Source organism: Cylas formicarius, unplaced genomic scaffold, assembly GCF_029955315.1.
Source record: "Cylas formicarius isolate icCylForm1 unplaced genomic scaffold, icCylForm1.1 PGA_scaffold_7__23_contigs__length_41026272, whole genome shotgun sequence".
Classification (NCBI taxonomy): Eukaryota; Metazoa; Arthropoda; class Insecta; order Coleoptera; family Brentidae; genus Cylas; species Cylas formicarius.
In genome coordinates, this window is record NW_026844352.1 from 32786810 (window position 1) to 32809995 (window position 23186).

A 23186-nucleotide genomic window follows, 5' to 3' on the forward strand; every position below is an offset into this window, starting at 1 on the left:
GAAAAAAAAATTAGGTGTGTTGGAAATGGCTGTTTAAAAATGGTCCGATAAGAAGGATAAGTCAAAAATAAATGGTCCATATAATTCTGCGCTTCGCCGTCTTTGTGAAGGGGTGGCAACAGTGACGGCCGACGCGGTCAAGCGCGTTGCACGAATTCTCAAACAGATGGCGCCACCGCGTCAGTTTCGCGGCGGTCGATCGTTCGGCAGGCGATTTTTAAACCAAAAAACTCGCTAGATAAAAAGCTTGAGCGGATGCAGGAAAACGGAAGTCGAAAATCACGGTCTTTAGATTGAAACAAACCGCCTCGCAAAATCGTTGAGCTTCGGGTGGAAAAATAAGGTAACTGCTCCTCCGTCGCTTCGCGCACAATCAATACCGCCCCCGGAACATTCCTGACGACGCCACTCTCCGACTTCTTCTCCGGCCGATAAGCCATTGTGTTGCGAAATGTGAGTTTTTCGCGTCGCAGTGAGCATTTCTCGTTTGCTATGAAGGAGAGACTCGAAACGTGAGTAGAAAAGTGGGACGAGACGAGATATAATATTTTTTCTGTCGTGTGTCGGACACGTTGGAAAATGCTGTACGAGGCTGAGCGTATACGATTTTCGAGAAAAACGTTTTTTTCAACGCGGACCTGTATACTTATATGTGAAAAATCAATAAGCTGTCGACGGTCTCGGCGCTGCTTTATGTCAAGCATAAGCTTCGAGCGAAATCGGTAAAGTGGAGGTGTAGATTAGATCGCGATACTCCGCGAACGGAAAATAATGAAAATTATTAATACATGGTGTTGCTGAATTTGCACACTATAATTTAACGAGCGAATCTCAGGGTAGAGAGGCACATGGAAAAAAAAACTTATAGAGGTTCAAAGATTTAGTAAAAACTACTTGACATGTCACTGAATGAGAGCGATAGAGTTGCCAAAAGTGACTTAGCAATTTTACTACCTGAACACCAAGAATCGTGCTAATATACATATACATTTTGATTTTGCAAAAATTCAATTTTTGAGACTGCTATCCTAAGCATTAAGGTTATGTGAGAAAAAATGCGGCATAATATTTTTAGAAGTAGGAGACGAAAGGTAGGACTGTGTTGATTTTTTGAATTTATTAATGTCCTGTCAAACTGCGCTAGAACCATTGAACTCTATTTATCGCACCAGAACGGTTCCGCCAAGGTTGTATTTAATGGGGATTATTGGCGGTGTGGGGGTGGGACGCTAACCGCGGCAGGGATTTTTTTCTACCTGTTTTTTGGTGGCAAATCTTTTGTTTTCGGGAACTTTATGAAATCCTTACGATCGTTCACCGTCACCGTCAAAAAATTGTCATAATATATCAAAACGACTTGGTTTAAAGACGGATGTCTTTAAACCAAGTCGTTTTGATATATTATGACAATTTTTTGACGGTGATATTCTTGTGTATGTAGAATAACCTACTAATAATTTCACGCTGTTGTTTCATTTTTTTTAGGTAAGTATTATATGATCTGCTTTTAATTTTTCAAAGAAACTTCCACAGGCTACTGTAATACTTTTTACAAAACTTCTGGACTGAAACAGTTACAGTCAAGCTCTGAAGAACCCAACAGGATGATTGGCGAAACGTCAGCAAGTTCGACTCAGCAAAAACCTATAAAGTATTTCGTGGTACTAACGAAAATTGTTCATTTTATTTTATCAGTTGTATGATATGATAATGTATACTTGTGCGCATTATTCAGAAATAAACAATAAATGTATATATTTAAGTAAATAAGTGTGTATTTAACGTATTTTACGTAGAATTCTCCAGAAAAAATACTGCTATATATATCTGCTGTATATTTTTTTAAAAAGTCGTTGCATGAGCTTTTTGGAAGGTTCTTAAAGAGGTTAGATTTTATATAAATATTTAAATCAATCTCCATTCTAACGTTACTTCGCCTTTTTTATGATTCTCATATTATATGTGATGAAGTTCTTTGTTTTGAAGTCCCGTTATTTATCAAACAATCCTTGCAGACAATTTTTAAAAGTCATTGTCATCGCGATTGGTCGTTAAAGAAAAATAAACCGCTGCATAAACGATCGATTGCAGGTCCGATCCGACCTCTAGATTAGATAATGCACAAACTCGCAAAAGGCCTCAAGAAGAAGAAGAAAGACAAAAAGTCGAAACGGGCCAAAGACGAGGAGCTTTTCAAACCGGAAGAGCTTGAGGAGTATCGGCGCCAACATTGCGGCACCAGCGAACCGCCTGCCGAAAACGAGGAGTGGAAAAAGTTTATATCGCTCACTTCCGGAGTAGATCACGTCTTGAAGAAGACCCAGGACGACCTCGATCGGATAAAGGTATAACCTCTTTTCAGTGACGTATATGGACGAAAAGAAGTTTGAGTGGGATGCAGTTCCCTTTTCTTTAATGTTAGTTTATTTTCTCCTGCAAATTTGGCAGCATTTCAATTTGATTTTGTAAGTACCAATATAGGCGCACTGGTTCCAATTATTTCTACGGTGTCCTGTTCTCAAAATGTCCTTATGGATAGTTTGTTATTATTGAAGATACAAGATGCCATTTCAACATCACTGCCCTACTTTTTTGGTACTTCACAGAAATGGTATAATCAGATTTTCAGTTCAGGGGAAATTGGCGATTTTAATAATTTACCACATTGCAACTTGTACAACTTTCCAACAATATAAAGTTGGGCAACTTAGTTTTGAATTTAAAGCTTTGTCACGGACCTGATATTTTTTTTGCATAATTTATAACCGTTTAAGATGCTTCCTAATTTTGTTTTCGCGATGTTTAACTTTCAAAAATATATGTCTTATGATTTTGATTTTTTATGCTTTCGATATTTTTATTATTTTCTAGTATAAGGAGTTTTATTGTTTCCTATAAACCTTCAGAAATTTAAACTTGCTTTATTTTTATAAATATAAAGCCCATTTTTAGTTATAAGGAAATCATATATCTATAAATCTAACCAACAAATCTAAAATGTAGTATTTTTCAAATCGAACTCGTATAGATAGCAACCGAATTGGATGTAAATAAAACTTTTAATTGAAATTTTAAATATGCCATTTTATTTCTGTTAGAAAGTTGCAAATGTGTTGCGAAAAATCAAAATATCTTTTATATTAAAGAAATTTTTCAACTTTTCGTCGTAGCTAAGATAATAGAGATGCTTTTCAAAATGTGATTAGACAATGTTTCAAGCCTCATTAAAGTAATGAAGTAAAGTGCATTGGCTCTGTTTTTAGAGCACTTCGTTTTTTCAACGATCGCCAGCGCCGAGCAAACCCGAAGAAAAGCCGATTGCTCACGAACAACGTGCCGAGAGACTAGCGCAAGAAAAAGAAGAACCCGAGCCGGAATTGGGTATCGTGCCGGTGTCTGAATCTGAATCCGAAGAAGAAGAAGAGGACGATGTGTTCGACACTGCCTACATTGACGTGATCGCTTCAGGCGAAGTGCAACTCGCTTATATCCCGGAATCGCCTACAGAAAAAGAGGGCGACGACCCTTTCGATACTAGTATCGCCGAAAGGGCGATATTGGGACCGGCGGTCGATAAAAAAGGCAAGAAACTCGTACCGCTCGGCGCAGCAGTCGAAGTGCTTACAGGTCGGGTTCAGTTGCCCACTTGCGCCACTAAAGTCGCAGCCGGTAAAAGGCGACAACCCCTCAAGGAGCCGAATTTGTTGCTTGGTAGTTTTGACAGCGGCCCTGATTACTCACACGCGGCAAAACTTGTCGGTAAGTTTAAGCACTATTTTTTTCGCATTGCCCGAGTTTTTTAGAGGATTCTTAACTAATAAAAGCTCCTCCTCAACTGTGAGTTTTCGTATCTTATTCTATGTACACGTGCTGTCATCTGTCGAGAATCTGTACTCTGGAATTTGATATCTCAAGAATTGTTTCTGGGGATACGGGGGCTGCAGAAGAAACGTATTCCTTCTACTGACGAAAATTTTAAAAAATCGTTTAGAGTCATCGGAAAAGGTAAAGACTCTTCTGGACGACGACGACGTGCCAAAAATCGACACACCCATTGACCTGACCACATCGTTGTACGTAGCTCCGATCCCTGCTTCTGACTTACCTCAACAGGCCAAACTTCATTACGAAGGCGACGACGACGACGACAAAGAGTTTGAAGTGTTAGCCGCACAAAGTCTATCCAAAACTTCCAAAGTTGTCGTCGCGAGTATACCGACTGTTTCTGACGTTGACGTACCACCGGCCAGTGCCGATTGGCAACCATTCGCAGACACGTAAGAGCAGAAAGAGATGGCGCGTCGGTGAGGTTGACAGATTTCGTTGTATAAATTTAATAAAAAATCGAAAAAGAAAAGCAATTAAAACCTATTTCACGGAAGTCCGTAAAAAACGAGGAAGTTCGACTTATTTTAAGGAATTTTGAAAATAACTTGGAATGTCGACTTATTATACAGCAAGACGAAATTAAGTCGCTACTCCAATTTATTGTAAGGAATTCCTCATTAAAAGTCGCAATTTGTATTCTTCCGTTAAACAAGTCGAAATGACTAGTTTAAAAGATTCCGTAAAATCAGTCGCATTTAGACTAAATTTAAAGAATTTCGTAAAATACGTCTCAATTCAGGAATGCTGTAAAACATTTCGTAATTCCGATTGGTTGTTAAGAATTTTATAAAATACATGCGGCGGGAAAACCATTATTTGATTTGAATTCGGAGGCGGTCGACCCGAAGCTTCGACACAATTCGGAGCCACAGGTCCTAAAAGAAATGGACCCTGAAAATGTTTTTTTATTAATATTTCCGAAACCTGTTCAATTTTTTGTTTTGTAGAAATATAGAAATAATATCTGAATCCTAATTTTAAAATTACGAGGATTCAATGTCAAAATTGCAATTACTTTTTGTGGGTTGATTTTTAGAATTTTTTCGAATAAATTCAGAAAAATTGTGTTCTATTACGAGAAAAAAAAAATGCTGGGATGGATTGAAAAATAGGCCTTGAAACCGCATTGATTGGTTTGTTATTTTTTGTTATTTTAACTAAAATTCTCAAAAACATTTCCATTAATTTGATTTCCAGCAACATCAGTTCGTCTTAGCAATTCTTCCGGACTAGTTACTTCTGTGGCATAAGAGTTGCCCCACAGATAATAATATAGCAGTTTGAAGTCAGGCTATCGAGCTGGCCAATTTATTGGGCCACTTCGACCTTTCCATTTGTTTGCAAAATGTTCATCTAACCAATTTATTACGCCCTGCTCAAAGTGACTTTCAAAGTGCTCCTCCATCATGCTGAAAGAGAGGAGAAAGCGAGTACGTGTGGGAATATTCTCTAACAATTCGGACAGTGGCGGCTTGTGAGAAAAATTTTAAGGTGTTCTGCAATTCTTGCAAAGAAACTTATCTTATAAGGGGCTTGTGTCCAATCGATTGTGTCGTGCTTTCTGGGGCTTCCATCCTGAAATTATGCATTTTTGATAATTGTCATACAAAAAAAAAGAGTCATCTAGAGAGGCAACTCAACAACACTGGAAAATAACGGCGAAACTTTTTCTGTAATTTATAAAAAAATGCCAATGTGAAGAGAATAATACATCATATCTGCTAACTGGCGAACTCAACAATAGCCAGATTGGCGAGAAAAGTGGACTGTATAATTTATAGGAAAACGACGAATTGAGACCTTACCTTAGTATGTGTTTGATCGCACTGATAGTCTCAGATTATGCAGGGAGTCGACCGGCTGAGGCGATTGGTACTCTCTAAATGGTCACTAACTGATAATTGTTAATTATAGTCAAAACGGAAACCATTGCTTGAACTTTGCACTTGCGTATACCCCTCAAAACGTACCGCGAAATTAAAATAATTTAAAATAATTTAAAAGTCCCCTTTTAATGTTAGGGCAACTAGCATTAGAAAAATGACTAAATTCAATTATTTAAACTATTAAAAGAACACATAAACGTAACATTCCGCCCACCAAAATACAACGTATTTTTTTTAAATCTGCTATTGACAGCGGGCACAGTTTAATAACCGAGCGCTTGACAGTACTCTTTGAAGTTTTGACAAGAACCACTCTAACTATACCGTCTGTACCGGGATACACTTGAATTGCATTGGCGGGGCGAGATCATCTTTTATTAGTACTAATTACAACAGAAGAAGGATTTTTGTACCATTTGCTACGCTGATAATTCTTTGGACGGCCAGAAGTCTTAATGTCTTCGCTGGAGTAGTTGCCAACGGTCTAAGTGACCAAGAGAAGTCGAAGTGTAATCGGGTTCAGGGGGTAATGTAAGAAAATGACGCGGCGCCAGGGCTGAAACATCGTTGGGATCGCTACTAATAGGGGTAAGTAAACGAGAATTCAAAATGACTTCAATTTGGATGATAACAGTGTTCAACTTTTCATATGTTAACATCTGACCACCAACCACTCTGCAAAGGTGACTTTTAACTGCTTTCACCCCCCTTCCCATAACCCACCAAAATGTGGGAGCCGAAGGCAGGTGGAAAGGCCACTCTCTATTGGCGGACTCTCGCATAAAACTATTTAACTGCTTTTGAGCACCTGCAAAATTTGTGCCACAATCACTGTTCACATCTACCCCTGCGAGCCAAAAAGCGAGGTAAAGCAGCTAAAAAGGCGTCACGGAGTAACAAACAAACAGACAAATATAAGCATTGAGAAGCCTAGCACCCCGAACGCGGGACATCTTAATGGTTAGCGGCCCAGCATAATCTACACCCGCGTACCGAAAGCATTTCACTTGGGAAAAATGAGCGAGACGTATAACACTGATTTGGGATTCATTCTCCAAAATTGTACTGTTTGGATACCTGCATGAAAATATTTGAAATGTATATATTCCACAATTAATTCAGTAAGGCGGCTTTTGCTAGGTAAGAGAGCTGGATGTTTTTCTTCGTAAGCAAGGGGAGCTCGCCGAAGTCTTCCTCTGACCCTTGTGGGTCTAAAAGAACACACAGTTTTTGCAGAGCTGTGGAACGGGTTTTATTTTTATGTAATGCTAAAATTTCGTCGTTAAAGAAGAAGCGTTGAACGTGTCTAACAAAATCTGCATTGATTCGTGCATTTCTCGACTTTTAATATTGTGTATAAAACGTAAAATGTACGAAAACACACGTTGCAAGCGATCAAACTCAAAAGTAAGGCCTCAATTCGCCGTTTTCCTATAAATTATACAGTACACTTTTCTCGCCAATCTGGCAATTGTTGAGTTCGTCAGTTAACATTTGGTCCCATCGAACCGGATCACTTTTTTATTCCAAGGATTTTTGAATAGGGTTCAGCACTTTGTAACTTTACCAATTAATTTGTTGTATTCATCAAACACGTCTGACAAGCTTAAAAAAACTAAACTTCTTAGACAAAGCGAAATAAGTTGTTTGAATGAGGTTTTTGAAGTCGCAAAACAAACTGAAACTGATCCAAATAGCCAAATTTCATTTGAAATGCGTTATAAAGAAATAGATTTTATTAGAGAAGATTTTTGTAAAATTAGAAGTTCCTTTGAAAATAACTATTATTACATAAAATCCGTATTTCATCTATTAAGTGTTCTTAAGTGTTAATTCTTCCAAAAATTATCATACCTACTTTTTCTGGTGATGTCTCGACCTTTACGTCGTTCGAAGATATGTTTGATGCACTCATTCATGAAAATTGGACTCTCTCTAATGATGAGAAATTCAATTATTTGTTGAGTACTTTAAAGGGACAACCTTTATTACTTATCCAAAATTTACCAATGGACGGACAATTATTTAACTGCTTATAACATCTTAGTGCATCGTTATAAAAGAGTTAGGGTGGTCGCAGCCTCGCACTGGACGGCAATAGAAAACAGCCCTAAGTTAGCCTCAGATAATGCTCAAGATTTGAGAAGAATATTTTTAAAGACAATCTAGCAGCTCTCAAAAATTTGTGTTAGGAATATTGCTGGACTATTACGCAAATTCTCTGTTCGAATGTTCAATATTTAAAAAAAACTTCAAAGACAATGTAAATACAAAAACACCATAAATGTCAAACTGAAAATAAAATAACAATCTTATGAATTCTATTTGAAGACTTTTTTTTTCAATTTTTGACGAATAAATTATATGGGCATGCTAAGCTGTATATTTTTGAAGTTCATTTTCCCAAAATTTACATTTATAATGTTAGAATCAGATGTAGCATGCCAAATTACCAAAATTCTAAAATTTCAAAACTTTCTCTCAACCTGTTTCGGAAATATTAATAAAAATCATTTTCAGGTCCATTCTTTTTAGGGCTTGTCCGTCCGTTAGGGGCGTTTCTCGCCATATGTTAATATAGAAAACTAATCTTGGGATGTAATATATGCTGTCGAAGTTTGGCTGACTGATTTCGTTACACCCCGTATATAGATAGATCTCACCACCGTGCGGCGACATTAACGTGCGTATACATTAGCGTGCAGCAAACCTCCCTCGAACCATAGGAAACCTTCAAAAGAACATTCATTATTGACTAGCTTGACAAAAAAAAATAAACAAACGATGTTGGTAGCACATTTAAAAAAATGGCAGAGACCTAATACTGACAAGGCAAGCGGTTTGACCGCGGAGCAGGCACACGCTGACGTATACGCACTGTTCCTCCTTCCGGACCAAATGGTAATTTTCAGCCTAGCGGACAAAGAAATCCCGGTCCAGGACGATAATGAGCCGGATCCTTTTGATACAACATTCGCAGAGAACATCCTGCCGGGAAAGGCTGAACTAAAGGTTATCGAGAAAGAGATTTTGGATAACGATATCGACTTCGACCCCCGTGCATCGCCGGTCTTTAGTGATACCGTCAACCTGCGAAAGGAACCTGTTTCATCAGGTACTTTCCAGTTGTTTTTTAAACGCGTTTTGGGTGGATTTATTATTATTAATCTTTAATTTCTATGCATAACTGCAAAGCTTTTAAGAAAATTGTCCAATTCAAATGTCTTTATATAATTGTGGAAGAGGTAATTGATTTCTCAAATTATATGACATCACCCTAGCACAGGGGAACGGAAAAATGTGACTAACCATCGGCTAAGACGCGAGTTTTTACAAAATAAAAAATGTGTATCATGATCTAATTAATTTATCAATGAGCCCACTCTAATTTCAGAGTTTTCATCGGATACGTTGAAGGTAGAGGACCGCGATTTGCTGGGCGGCAGCGTAACCGACTTGTCCGCCCTTTCCGTCACCGTTCTTCAGCCTGCCGAAGATCCGGAAGAAATAATCTATCGGGATCCGTTCGACACTTCAATAGTCGATTCGGTTAAGCAACCGGGGAAAGCGGAACTCAGGTATTTGGAAAAGGAGCTGCTGGGTGATCTCGACGATGAGTTCGATCCCAGAGCCGGTGAACAAATCAACACGAAGGAGAGAACACTGTCGCGTCCTGATATACTGAACGTATCGTCGGGAAAAAGCGTGTCTTTCGCGGTATCGTCGACCCGGTCCGATTGCCCGGAACTCGACGAAAGCTCGAAGATAGCGAAACCGTTGACTCCTTTTTATGTGAGAAAGAATTCGGTGCCAGGGTTAAGAGAAGATTTGTCGGAGCAGGATTTCGACGAGTCGTACGACACTTCGTTGGCGAAATCGACGCCGTTGGATCTCCTCGAGTCGGAAGATATTCCGGTGAAGGTCCTGACGCCCGCCGCTGGCGCGAGCGGTGCTACATCACTCCCGAAACTTGGACAGTAAGTTTGTGCGTCAGAATTATTTCTAATTCACTTTAATTCGAAGGTGTGAAATGAGACGCAACAGTCTATTACAACAAATATTTATTTTTTCAAAATTGCAAAATTTCTTTGTTATGTTTTATAATAAATCATCCAAATCTTTGTTGTCGCTTTTTTGGTTTGTCAACGTCTGAGTCGCCCTCAATTATTCGCCTTTCTAGCTAAGGCTGCGCTTTTATTTAACAACTTATGTGGTTACGACAGTCTCTTCTTCTTTTGCAGTAAATTATTGTTTATAATCTAAATGTATTTTTGGGATTGTGTTCCATAATCTTTGGGGTTACGACAGTCTTTTATTATTTTCATTATAAGTCGTGGTGTGGCATTCAAGCAGTTGTCAATTTTACCACCGTTCTCTCTCCGACCAAACACTGCGATCAAATTCGTTGCGGTAAATATATTATAAGGGACATTTTTCCCGCGGACAGCGACCCGTTCGACACGTCCACCGCCAACATACTACCCGGAAAAGCGGAACTTCGTGTCTTAGAGGATGAACTGATTAACCGCCATCACATCAGTACATCTGACGACGACCTGCTCGTTCACAACGGTGACTCGATTATCGCCAAGCCCCTATCGCCCCAAATCGAAGACGAAATCGACCCTTTCGACACCAGTTTCGCATCCAATATTTATCCAGGCAAGGCCGAACTGAAAGCGATCGAATCCGAGTTGATTTAATCGCAATGGCGGCAAATCCGTTTCTCTTCGCGGAGGACTGCTTGAGCGGTCCCGCCACTCAACCCCAGGCTACGCTCAACCCGTTCCTGATGGACGAAGAGGTTTCGTTTGTCGACGAGAACCCGTTCCTCCCGCAACCCGCTACGGCTGCTACGAACCCCTTCGCTTTCGACCCGATGGAATTGGAACCCGCTGAAGCGGAGGTACCTGGTGACCATCCCGCCTTCATGGAGACAAGTTCCGCTAACGATTTCTTCGTGACGAAACCGACGGAGTTACATTTGGAATACTCGCATCACGAGCTACCGGCGAGACCTCCCCCGCCACGTCCACCCCAGTCCAAGGAGACCCAAGACCTGCTAATGTCGGTCATGGGGGAGATGGATGCGACTAGCTCGCAGCTGCTTAACAAGATTCCTCCAACGAGGTCCCCGAGTCCCGTGTCAATGAGGGACTTGCAATCTCCTAGTCCCACCCCCGACACACAGTTCGGAGATTTGCTGGTCGTGGGTGATGTCAACCCAAAGCTCAGCAGTACTGAAGATTTATTAAACTTGAGCTCGTCGTGCGATATTAATCAAAATCCATCGGTGAATCAAGCTCCACCGAGACCAGTACCGCCTCCGGCCAGACCTGCGCCGCCGGTGAGGCCGCCGCGGCCCGCCCCTCCGCAAAAACCGCCTCCGCCTTTGACGGCGCCTAAAATCGCGGCGGTGCCGCAGGAAAACACCGGACATGAACTGCCGACGCAAAACGACATCGCCGATTTGTTCGGCGCGCCTCCGCAACCCAAAATCGCTTCCAAGGCCGACATACTTAATCTCTATAATGTGCCTAAGCAGGAGAAGGTTCAGGATTTGTTGTGCGACGCGGTAATAGAAGTTCAGAATACGCCGATAGTGAGTATTTAAAATAATTTCTTCTGCCAAAGTAACTAGTCTTTGTAGCCAAAATTTTAGCAAGTCAAGTAATAAGATATCTCAAAAATGAGAATATATAAATATGACTATCCACATTGCACAAACAACATTAAATAAAGTAATGTTTTTTTATGACAAACATAAATGGCGCTCATGCCGGTTAACATATAATTTAAATTCGTATTATGTTTTTTATTTTAAACTTGAAATTTTGTAGTTGGAACATTTTATTTAATATTTCGAGGTATATTATATATTTCAAAATGTAGCGAATGTCTTTCTTCTCATTTTCTTTTCTGCATCCAATCTTATTCTCAATAATTTTACTGTGCTATTATTTTTTCATTTTGGTTTAGTGGAGAATATTGTCCAAGTTTAATCTAACTTACTGACGTTTCACCAATCATCCTGTTGGCTTCTTCAGACCTTAACCGAAACTGGGTTGCATGTTCAATGGGGCAGAGCAAAAGGAGGCGTGAACACTGTATCGGATGAATGATCGATATTGGTGAAAGGTAATGACCGGGTTTAAGCCGCGGTTAAGATTGGTTGCTTATAGATTTCTATAGATTTTCCGTTGGTAGAAGATTTGATTACATGCAAGAATTTTAGTTTTATCGAACAAAATTTGACGTCCAGTTTCGTGATTGTGTTCGTCACCTGCAGATGAGTATATTTATTAGGCTCTTTCAAGTTCTTTGAACCTAGTTGATAAGGTCTCTTAAATGTATTCTTTACCGTATATGCGTGGAATGCTCTAAACTCCTAGTATCTCAAACCAAATTTTGTCTTTGACGGATCGAAACCGTTTAGAGATTTTTGGACAAGTAAATCTGGTTTTTACATTATATTTCTGGTGATATTTTGAATGTAAGAAAGGATAACAGTGGCAAGTGTGGGGTTGCTTTCGTGCTCATTGTCTTTGGAAGATTGTGGTGAAGTATATTTTGAGATGGAACGCTTAATATCTAATGTAGAAATTATTAGATGTAAGGTGTTTTAATTCTGGGTTCAGTGACTCGGGCTGAGATAGTTTTGCGGCTCTGTAAACAAGAAAGTTGATAACCGATGATTTTTGGGCCGGATGCTGATCTGACAATGCATTAAGATAAGTCTGTGTGCATTGCATAGAATGTCCCAATGTTAGGTCCGATTTTCTATTGGTAAGAATATCTAAGAATGGGAGATACAGGAACTTTCATCATTCCATGAATATGTGGCAAAGATAACATTGGAAAGACCGGACGAAAAATATGAATTTGGTTCAAAGAACATGAAAGGGCCTTAAGACTACGACAAATTAACTTATCAGCAGTTGCCGAACATATTCGCAAAACCGGAAATCAAATTTTATCCGATAGAACTAAAATTCTTGTATGTAATCAATTCTTCTAAGAACGAAAAATACGATAACTTATAGAAAACCCAAACATTCTTAACTGCGAGTAAGGCCTTTCGTTAAGATGGGACTCAGCCATCCGACAAAATGTCCATGCCCCTCCTTTAGCTCCGCCCCCCTCAAATATAGAAGCAGGTACAGAGTAGAATGCGAGCCAATTTCATTTAAGCTCTGAAGAAACCAACAGGATGATTAGCGAAATGTTAGCAAGTTTGATTTATTTACAACCAACGCAGGACGAGTCCAAAAGATTTGTAAATATTGTCGTCTGTGGAAGTTTGTTCACGTAAATAATGAATAGAAAAGGTCTCAATATGAAGCTTTGTGGAATTCCATCGGTACCCTTGACACCAACTTAGGTAATTTTCTAAGTAAAAGGCGATGCGATATGCGGAGAAACGCTCAAGACCGCAGACCACCATCTCAAGCACATATGAAACGACTTGTATTGCTGATTTACCTTCTGTAAATCCAAACTGAGTAGTATCTATTCCTAAGTTCTATATCCCCCGTCCCCCGGGGGGAGATTTTGAGATTGCAAATTTACAGAATCAAAACCAACCCAAAAAAAAAGAAAAAAAAATAGTTTGACCATTCGACGAGAGATGTCGCGCTAATTTAACGCTGAGATTTAATGATTAAAATGTTAGGAATTGTATATATTTGATATTTGATGCAATACCGGGATAAAAAAATAATTTAAATGTTCCATCAAACATTACAAGTAATTTTTTTCTGGTTAAGTGTTGTATTAGAACATTTATTTTTATATTACTTAAATGTATCAACCTAATAAAAAACGTGTGCATAGTTGAATTATTAAAATATTTTTAAACTCGATTTTCTCAGAACTTGAATTTTGCACTTATTTCACTGTCGCTTGAAATTTTTCGGTAAACCAGTCCGCACGTTCTGTCCATTTCCAGGTGCTGGAGGCCGCTGGATCGGCCTCTGTGCCGGAATCTTTACCGACGGAAAACCCGATTCCGGAGCAGCCTTCCGAGTCACCCGTCAACTCCAACTTCGTTACGGACATTGCGCCAAGCGTTATGCGGGCTACCCTATCCCCCGAACCTCCAAACGAGTTGAACATGGACACCGGCAGCAGTCAGAGCAAGGAGTCAGTGTCGAGTGTCACTTTTAACCCTTTCGCCGTCGAGGCCGATCCGAAGGACACGTTCCGGGAGAGTCTAGAGACCGCCTTCCAGAAGGAACACAAAATGGAGGTGTCGATATCTCCGACGGCGGCCCCTGCCCCTACACCGGTACCAACTGCGGCACAGAACGAATTCGATTTCGGCGTCGGAGACGCAAAACGCGACGATGATGTCGACGATTTCGACGCGTTCGCGCAGAAGTTTGAGTCCGTGAAATCGGACGACAGCGATAAGAAGGCCGGAGCGTTTGACGCGTTCGCGTCCTCGAATAACAACGTGTGGGGCGGCAACGATCTCGGCGGTTTTACCGAGGGGGCCGGCGGGTTCGATAACGACGAACCGTTCGATGCATTTTTAGCTATGGAGGCGCCGACGGCGCCGGCGAAACGTCACGAGTCGCAGGATTCCGACGAAGAGAAAGACTTCTCGGTGGTGATAAGGTGAGACTCCGTGGACGCGGAAAACTTTTGATTTGTTATTTATAGCGTAATGTAGTACTAAGATTTTTCGCGGGTTAACTATTGGTGTTACAATTTTGTAAGACGTCCATTAAACAGTAAAACAGTTCAAGTTTTATAAAAAAAAATATCTATAGAACCTTTGTAGTTGGCGACTCTTCTCTAAAATGCCTATTTATTTGTCGATCTAGCCTGAAGAAAGTGTCATTTTGCCATATCAGTTTTGTTTCCCACGGGTCCAAGTCATTTCGGACGTTTCTGGGATATTTTCCACGCCTTGAATTTTGACGTTTGTCAATTCTGATAGCCATGTCAGTGCATTTATTCGTGTTCTTTGCAAAAATGTTGACGTTTGGTAAACTTTTTAACCCCGTTGCCGTTTTCCACACTTGTTGCATAACCTTCTACTTTACCCTTTTTTAAAAACCTTTTTACCTTTTACTCTTGGGTTTTTATTGCTTACCCCGTGAAGCTCTTATGAATCTTAAAGCAGCTAATAAATTCTACAGCTATTATAAAACTTGAACTCCTATGCGTTTTTTCACAATTTTAAAAGGTTATTTTAGTTTAATTCTACAAGTAAGGTTATGATTGCTTAATTGAAATTTAACATCTACGCACTAATAGTTTTCAATTGATTTCCGATTACTTTTAGTTTTATAGCTGTTACGAAGGGTTTTATTTATGGTAACTTTCTGGTAACTTATAAAACGATAAGTAAGTCCAAAATCCATATTGCAAGAGCAATATTGCAATATAAAATAAGTTTTTAAAAAGTGAATTCGATGGACATTGCGTCTTTTTATATGGCGGCCTTATTAATTTTTTTTGAATTATCTTAAATATCTTTATATAAAAGGAAGAATAATTATATGAATACATAAAGTTGTCCTGAAATTTCAAGGCACATTTCTTCAACAATATGCTATTAAAATGGGATCTGCATTTCAATTGCAAGAAAAGAGACAATTTTAACTTTTTAACAAAATTACATTTTAAAGTGCTTGAAACCGGGTTGCTTTAGTTTTAGGAGCGGTTTAGAATGGATTAAAACATTTTCATAATTACGTCAAAGTAAAAGTCCATTGCCGTCAACTTTAGAGTTAAAGCTAGTTACAAATAAATGCGGCCTAACAGTTTTATATGGCAAAATTTGATCGCCGTCGCCTTTATAAGATTCTTCATTTAAATACAATATGACGTTCAAAGAGCAATGAAACCGCTATCATTAACAAACAAAAAATTGTAGGTGCGTACCATGGCAATTTCCTTTTTCCGGGAAGCCCCCTCTAATGACGCCCTCACGTAATCGTTATATCAGTTAGTAGATATTTTGTGCGGTTTCCGCGACATTTCTTTCCATTTAGCTAAGAGTCTATGTTTTACCGTCTTCTAGGCCGAAGGCAGAACAAGAATTTGCAGGTGCTATGCCCGTAATCGCCCCGCCCCCCGTTTCGGTCCAGGCAGCTTTCACCGACACCTCCCCCCGTTTCAACCCTTTCGACCAGCAGAACGACGTGAAATTCAGTTTCGCACCGCAGGAAGCGGTCGTCGTTGGTAAGCCCACGTCCAGCACTTCCATGCCCAAAGCGCTCAGTTCAAAATTCCGCTTTCAGACGCCCAGATGAAGAGGTCGGAGTCGCAAGAGTCGCCTTCGACCCCGCTGTTCGACGAGGACGTGTCACAACCGTTGGAGGACTTCCCCAGGATTAACTATGCCGGTGAAGGGTGGGAGATGCAACTCCGTCAACCGAACAAGAAGAAAATCACGGGGCAAAGGTTCTGGAAGAAGATATTCGTCAAGTTGGTGTACCAGCAGGACTGCGTGCTGCTGCAGCTGTTCAATCAGCAGGCGGACAAAGACCCGTTCCAGGAGTTGCCGCTTCAGCCGTGTTATTCGGTGTCGGAAATCGGCGCCCAACAGTACGATCAGTTCGGTAAAATATTCACCGTCAAGCTGCAGTATATCTTCTACAAGGAGAGACCCGGAGTGAGACCGGGTCAGGTGAAGAAGGCGGAAAGGATCACGAATAAACTAAGCCAGTTCGCCGCCTACGCGATCCAGGGTGATTATCAGGGAGTGAAGGAGTTCGGCAGCGACTTGAAAAAGCTCGGTTTGCCGGTCGAGCACGCGCCCCAAGTGTCTCAGCTCATGAAGCTTGGTTCGCTAAGCTACGAGGACCTGAAGCAGTTTTCGTTTAGCGTGGAGGAAGCGTTGTTTCATCTGCAAGCGCACAGGGATCGCGCGCTCCATTATAAGATGGAGGAGGTGCAGGTAACGGCGGTCGACGAGCTGTACGTCGAGCAATCCGCCGAAGGTCACGTGGACAAACAGATTGCGAGGGTGAGACTGTTTTTCCTCGGCTTCCTTACCGGTATGCCAGATATCGAGCTTGGTATAAACGATATGAGGAGGCAAGGTAAGGAGGTGGTGGGACGTCACGATATCATCCCCGTGGTCACTGAGGAGTGGATCCGGCTAGAGAACGTCGAGTTTCACTCGTGTGTGCAGCAGGACGACTACGAGAAAACGCATATTATCAAGTAAGGCGGTTTCCATAATGTTTTCGTCGATGGAATTTGTTTGTCCCTTGTCATGCAACGGGAAATAGAGACAAATACCTTTTTTAATTTATTTGTTTGTTTTTGTTTGTAACCAAACCACCCCTCCCCCTGTCTTGTTTCAGGTTTAAGCCTCCGGACGCCTGCTACATAGAGCTGTTGAGATTCCGTGTGCGACCGCCCAAAAACCGCGAACTTCCATTGCAACTGAAAGCCCAGATCTGCGTTACGGGCACTAGGGTAAAGTTCCTACCTCAATCCAATTTTTGAAACTGGGGAACGACGTTTTTTTACAAATACATTAAACAGAATGTTAATTACAGACACTTATTGAGTTGAATTAATATAAAATAAATGTTCCGTGTGTGGGAAAAAACATACCAACTGAAAAAAGGGGCAAAAAAAAATACCAGCGAAAAGCAGTTGGCAGCAGAACAGCTTAAAAATCAATATAATGAAAAAATTTCAAAAAGATCCGAAATAAAAAGATAATCACTTTAAGTTAGCGTGATAGTGTTACAGCTAGAGCAGCGTTTAAATTGATTTGAATTATACTTGGGAACGACGCGTGTTAATTGAATGAATATCTGAGCCTTTGAAGACTATTTTTTTTGAAGTTTTTAGTTAGAACAGCCAGCAACAGACTGCATTTAAATAAATTTCACCCGAATTTTAGTCATTTTCCTGCGATTAAATTCGGAAAAATTGAAGCAGTGATATATTGCTTTGTCCAAAACATTTTAGTTAAAAGCTAAGAAATAAAGTGTGACGTGTATCAAGCGAAAGCACTTCTTCAGGTTCGAGCATTGCAGCTGATTATTCACTTTCTGATTTAGATTGAGCTTAGAGCGGACGTGTTAGTACCCGGCTTCGCTTCACGAAAACTGGGTCAAATACCCTGCGAGGACGTGATGATTCGGTTCCCTATACCCGAATGCTGGATCTACATGTTCAGGGTTGAGAAACATTTCAGATATGGCTCGGTCAAATCGGCTCACAGAAGGTGGAAGTAGATCTCCCACCCGTTTGCCTTGCTCAAAGTTTCGTTTTCAGGACGGGCAAGATTAAGGGAATCGAACGGATCCTCGGGACGATGGAGACGTTGCAGGAGAACCTGATAGAAGTGACGTCTGGTCAGGCCAAATACGAGCATCAGCACCGGGCGATCGTGTGGAGGTGTCCAAGGTTACCCAAGGAGGGCCAAGGGGCTTACACGACACACAACATGGTGTGCCGGATAGCGTTGACGAGTTACGATCAAATGCCGGAGAAACTGGCGGAGTACTGCTACGTGGAGTTCACGATGCCAGCGACGCAAGTCAGCCACACCACGTGTAGGAGCGTCAGCCTGCAGAATTCGGACAGTGACGAGCCGCCGGAGAAGTACGTCCGGTATTTGGCGCGTCACGAATACAGGTGGGTTTTTCGTTCTTTTTTTGGTATTTATATATATATATATATATATATATATATATATATATATATATATATATATATATATATATATATATATATATATATATATATATATATATATATATATATATATATATATATACATATATGACGAGTAACGAGTAACCAACGAGTAACCAATGACCAATGATCAATGAATCGCAACTGTATTTTTATATCCAGCTTTATCGCGTAAGGAATTTGTTTTTTTTTTGTTTTTTTTGTATCTTAGCAACACGGTTTTGTTATTAATGTTTTTGTTTTATACTTACTAGGATAGATCAATACTCAATTCTAACTGCAACTTTTATTCAGCAGCAAAATAACATAAAGCGATATTGGCATACATGCATAAATCCCTTCCATCTTTCAAAAAATGTTATTATAGATGGGCAAAGTAGTAATGGAAATCAAATTTTAAGTTAACCTAGATTAACCGGGCGTTGTGAAATTAATTAATTAAATGTTTATGACATTTTACGTGACGAATGATGAATGACGAATGTCCAATGGCCAACGACCAATGACGAATGCCCAATGAGCAACGACCAATGGCGAATAACCAATGACCGACGACCAATGACCAATGACCATGACGAATGGTGCATGATTAATGACTAATGACGAATGTCGAATATCCAATGACTTACGACCAATGACCATTTACAAAGCACCAAGCACCAATGACGAATGACTATGCCGAACAACCAATGACCAATAACGAATGAATGATCAAAGACTAATGACGAGTAAATTTTGACGTTTGTCAATTCTGACATTCATGTCAGTGAATGTATTCGTGTTGTTCTGCTTAAATGTACCCAAAAATTATACCCGAAAAAGTATGGTATGGTATATGACCAATGGCGAATGACGAATGAATGGCCAATGACGAATAACGAAATACCAATGACGAATAACGAAATACCAATGACCAATGATGAATGACCAATGACAAATGGCAAATGACCAATGACTAATGACGAATCACCAATGACCAATGAATGACAAGTGACGAATGACCAATGAAATATGACGAATGACCAACGACCAATGACGAATGGCCAACGACCAATGACGAATGAATTACTAATCACGAATGACGCATGACGAATATCTAATGACCAACTACCAATGACCAATAGCGAATGACCAGCGACCAATGGCCAATGACGAATGACGAAAGACCAATTGCAACTTTTATTCAGCAGTAAAATAACATAAAACGATATTGGTATACATGCAAAAATCCCTTCAACCTATAAAAAAAAAAGATTTTTTTATACTAACTAATACTAACCAAAACTAATGGAAATCAAAATTAAAGTTCAGTTAACCGGGCGTTATGAAATTAATGCATTAAATATTTATGACATTTTACGTCGAACGTCACTGTTTAATATATAAAAAAGCATATGAAAATAAATAAGTACTAAAAGTTTAGATTTTCACGAAATTATATATTTTTACATGACAATTGTTTCGACAACACCGTGTCTTTATCAAATGTATGTATGTATTTTTTTTTTATTTAAAGAGACTTGGGCCAGTTCTATGGCAACACCTAATTCAGGAGATTTATTTTGTTCTTTTTTATTTTTCTCAATCAAAGCGTTTACTGTGAAATTCTAAATCCATTTGATTTCTTATTAGCGTATTTCTTCTTAAAATTTTCTCATTTTTAAAATTATCGATGGTTCTTTATTGGTCGTTCCGACAGAAATCAAAACTTAAAGACCTCTTTGACCCTCAGGGTCGGCATCGAGCACACAGAGGGCGAGGCGCCAAACGCGTACGCCACTGCGACGTTCGTTAAACCCGCCGCCGCGCCGGTGGTCGAAGAAAAACCCGCGCCCGTAGCGGAAGAGTCCAGTTCCGACAGCGATTAAAAATGGAAGCGCCACTACACGCAATACCGGTCGCAAAGACAATAAGACGAAGAAGAGGAAGATGTAATGATAGTTTAAGGCGGTAATAAATGTTCGTCATATCATATGTGTCGTAGGCTGATATCAATCGCTTCGTAGTTCAACATTAAATGTCGTGTACGTACCCTGAATATTAATTAGTGGGAGCAAACCACTGACGCTCGTGTATAAAGCGCCGGCGTTTTCGTTAAATGTGATCTTGGAGCTTGAAACAGACGCTTCTTAACCGTTTTCATTTTTGGTTCTGTCATTGTGTGACGGAGGGGCGTGGTGGTGCCCCCTTTAGAAAATAGTATATATTGCATTGTTACATTTTTAAACGTAAACTAATTTACGGGTATCTACAGGGTGTTTTCAAAACGGTTCACTAATTTCTAGGGTAAACGAATTTAAAAAAAATGGATTAGTTAATACACACTTGATCCCAAAGCGCCTCCAAAAAATCGTTTGTTTATTGTTTCTGAAACAGTTTAAGATAACTAAACGCAATTTAAAGTACGAATGCTGATAAATTGTAAGTTCAAAATAATTTAAAATATCCGTTACGTCCTAACAGTGTTTCTGAAACAAATGTTATTCCCAGAAGTATTTGCTTCTGGCGCATGAAATTTACTTAAAATAATTCATTAATCCGGTCAGCATTACTTGCTTAAATCTCAAATAACTGAAAAATCAGTACATTTTTGCTTTACACAAAAGAAAAGGTACTCTTGCGTACAGCAACGGAAAACTGAGTGAAAATATTATTTTTCCCAAAAAATTAAAAATGTGGAGGTAAAATAATTGGCACCCTACGCTTCTGTACAAATATTAAAATTTTATGAGCAGTAAGTTATATGACCTATTCCAATTTATTTGCGCATTAAACCTTTTCGGAAATAATTAAAAAAACAAAAACGATTTTTTGGGGCCCCTTCTCAAGGAGGCGTTTCCGGGCAGATGTTTATTAACCAAACTAAAGTTGTTTCTATTTACCCTACGAATTAAATGAACCTTTATTGAAACATCCTGTATACGAGGAAACTGTCAAGAAATAAGCGGCTTCGGTAATAGGACGAAATACCGATGTTAAAATGTATGTTTTTAGCATATAAATCGAGAAATACTGATCGAAAACGATTAAGATCCAGGAGTAACATATAGCAGAACCAAATGGACAAAAAAAATGTAGGAAAGGTCATAATAGATTATTTAATAAAAGTTTAGTCATAAAACCTCATTAAGTCATTTACTGTTCTTTATTGTTCTTTTTAAATTTCTGAAATATGCTATAGCCCAAAATGTCATCGTAAACGTTAATATGCATTGCTTTCATTTTCGTTGTGATCGTCTCTTAATATTCGTCAATATCATCGACGACGTTATTGCTAGCGTCGCCGGTGTTATAGTTTTGTCATCAGCGTTATCGCCGTCGGTATTCTAATTATCATCATTATATTATATTTTTTTACCGTCGATGTCGTCAGCGTTGGTTAGTGACGTGGTGATCATTATGGTCGCCGTAACCTTAGTCATTATCGTTACCGATAGTATAGTCGGCGTTATCGTTAGCATCGTCGGTGTTATCATTAATATGACGCCTTTATCGTAGGCGTTATCCTTATCGTCATCCGCGTTATCGTCGTTGGTCTTCTCGTAACTGCTGTTATAATTATATAATTCCTAGCGTTATCGTTGGCGCTATAGGTGCTATCTTTATCGTCATCGTTGGTGTTCACGTCTTCGCCCTTATAATTTTTTGTGGCCGTTGCCGTATCAGCACGGTCGTTACCAACTTGATGATAGTTATCGTCACCGTAATCCTTGTCATTATTGTCGTGTTCGTTATCGTAAGCATCATATGCGTTATGATTAGCGTCATAGTGATTAGTTTTTTCTGCCATTGCCGTCGATGTGTCGTTATCGTCATTACGTCACCAAAAAATATACATCCGTATTTTAAAATTAATGTTTAGAAAAAAATTTACTATATCACACGATATCTCGGCTCACGAAGCCGTACCGAGACACTTTTACACAATGTACAGAGACGAAAAATATCACGGGATGAAAAGAAAATTTAAAACAACCTGGACTATTTCCATTATACCAGCCTATTGTCGGCCCACGTAATACGCTTAACTCATAGCAAGGGGTGGCTTTTATTGCCCTATACGGGCGTTTCCTGGAAACGCGAGGACATAAGAGGATTTTGTTACGAAGATGATCGAAAAATTTGTTCCGTGTATTTCAGGAACAAGTATCTCGCGTAAGCCGCTTGGCCTAGATTTTGAAGGCAGTTTTCTCGCAGAACGACGATTTAAAGGGCAGGACAGTGAAGTACAAGGCTATTTATATTTGGTATAGTTAAATGCAGCACAAGTATGTCCTTGCCTTGAAACCCGTCGCGGCTCGTACTATCAGTGTCTAACAAATCGTTAGTGATTCAAATGTATACACGCGTTTAAGCTTTGGAAAAGTTTGTACGTTGACTAGTTTTAGAAGTTTTTCAAATCGTATGATTTATTTGAGTTGAATTTGTCGAAAGGAAACGGTGTTTCCGCCGAGTCACATCTAGTCATTAACACATAAGGTTAGATAAGTAAATTATATTATAGTAATATTAATAACCGTAGTGTATAAATCAGTAATCAAATGATAATTTTGTAAACTTGTGCGACCAATTTAGGTGACCTATCAATTTCTCCCCGTGTTTCTTTTAGGTGTTCCCTGTTCAAACTCGCTTGGACGCTCATAAATATGTAACTGTCTATATACATATAGTATATCATTCCAAAAAAGTGATACTTAGCCTGTATTGAGATTAAGTTGTATTAATTAAATGAGAATT

General features: G+C 39.5%; 1 protein-coding gene across 1 annotated transcript; it reads left to right on the top strand.

Annotated features, from left to right (window-relative positions):
• Positions 1-185: 185 nt before the first annotated feature.
• On the top strand, positions 186-23186 carry LOC132704945 (protein stoned-B-like). Its single transcript, XM_060675294.1, is given in 15 exon segments — positions 186-512; positions 2092-2345; positions 3264-3759; positions 3992-4277; positions 8687-8889; positions 9169-9751; positions 10222-10476; positions 10479-11376; positions 13723-14393; positions 15808-15968; positions 16028-16955; positions 17099-17213; positions 17810-17976; positions 18027-18389; positions 20182-23186. Coding segments are annotated over 14 exon segments (5490 nt in total). The 5' UTR covers positions 186-512; positions 2092-2117; the 3' UTR covers positions 20318-23186.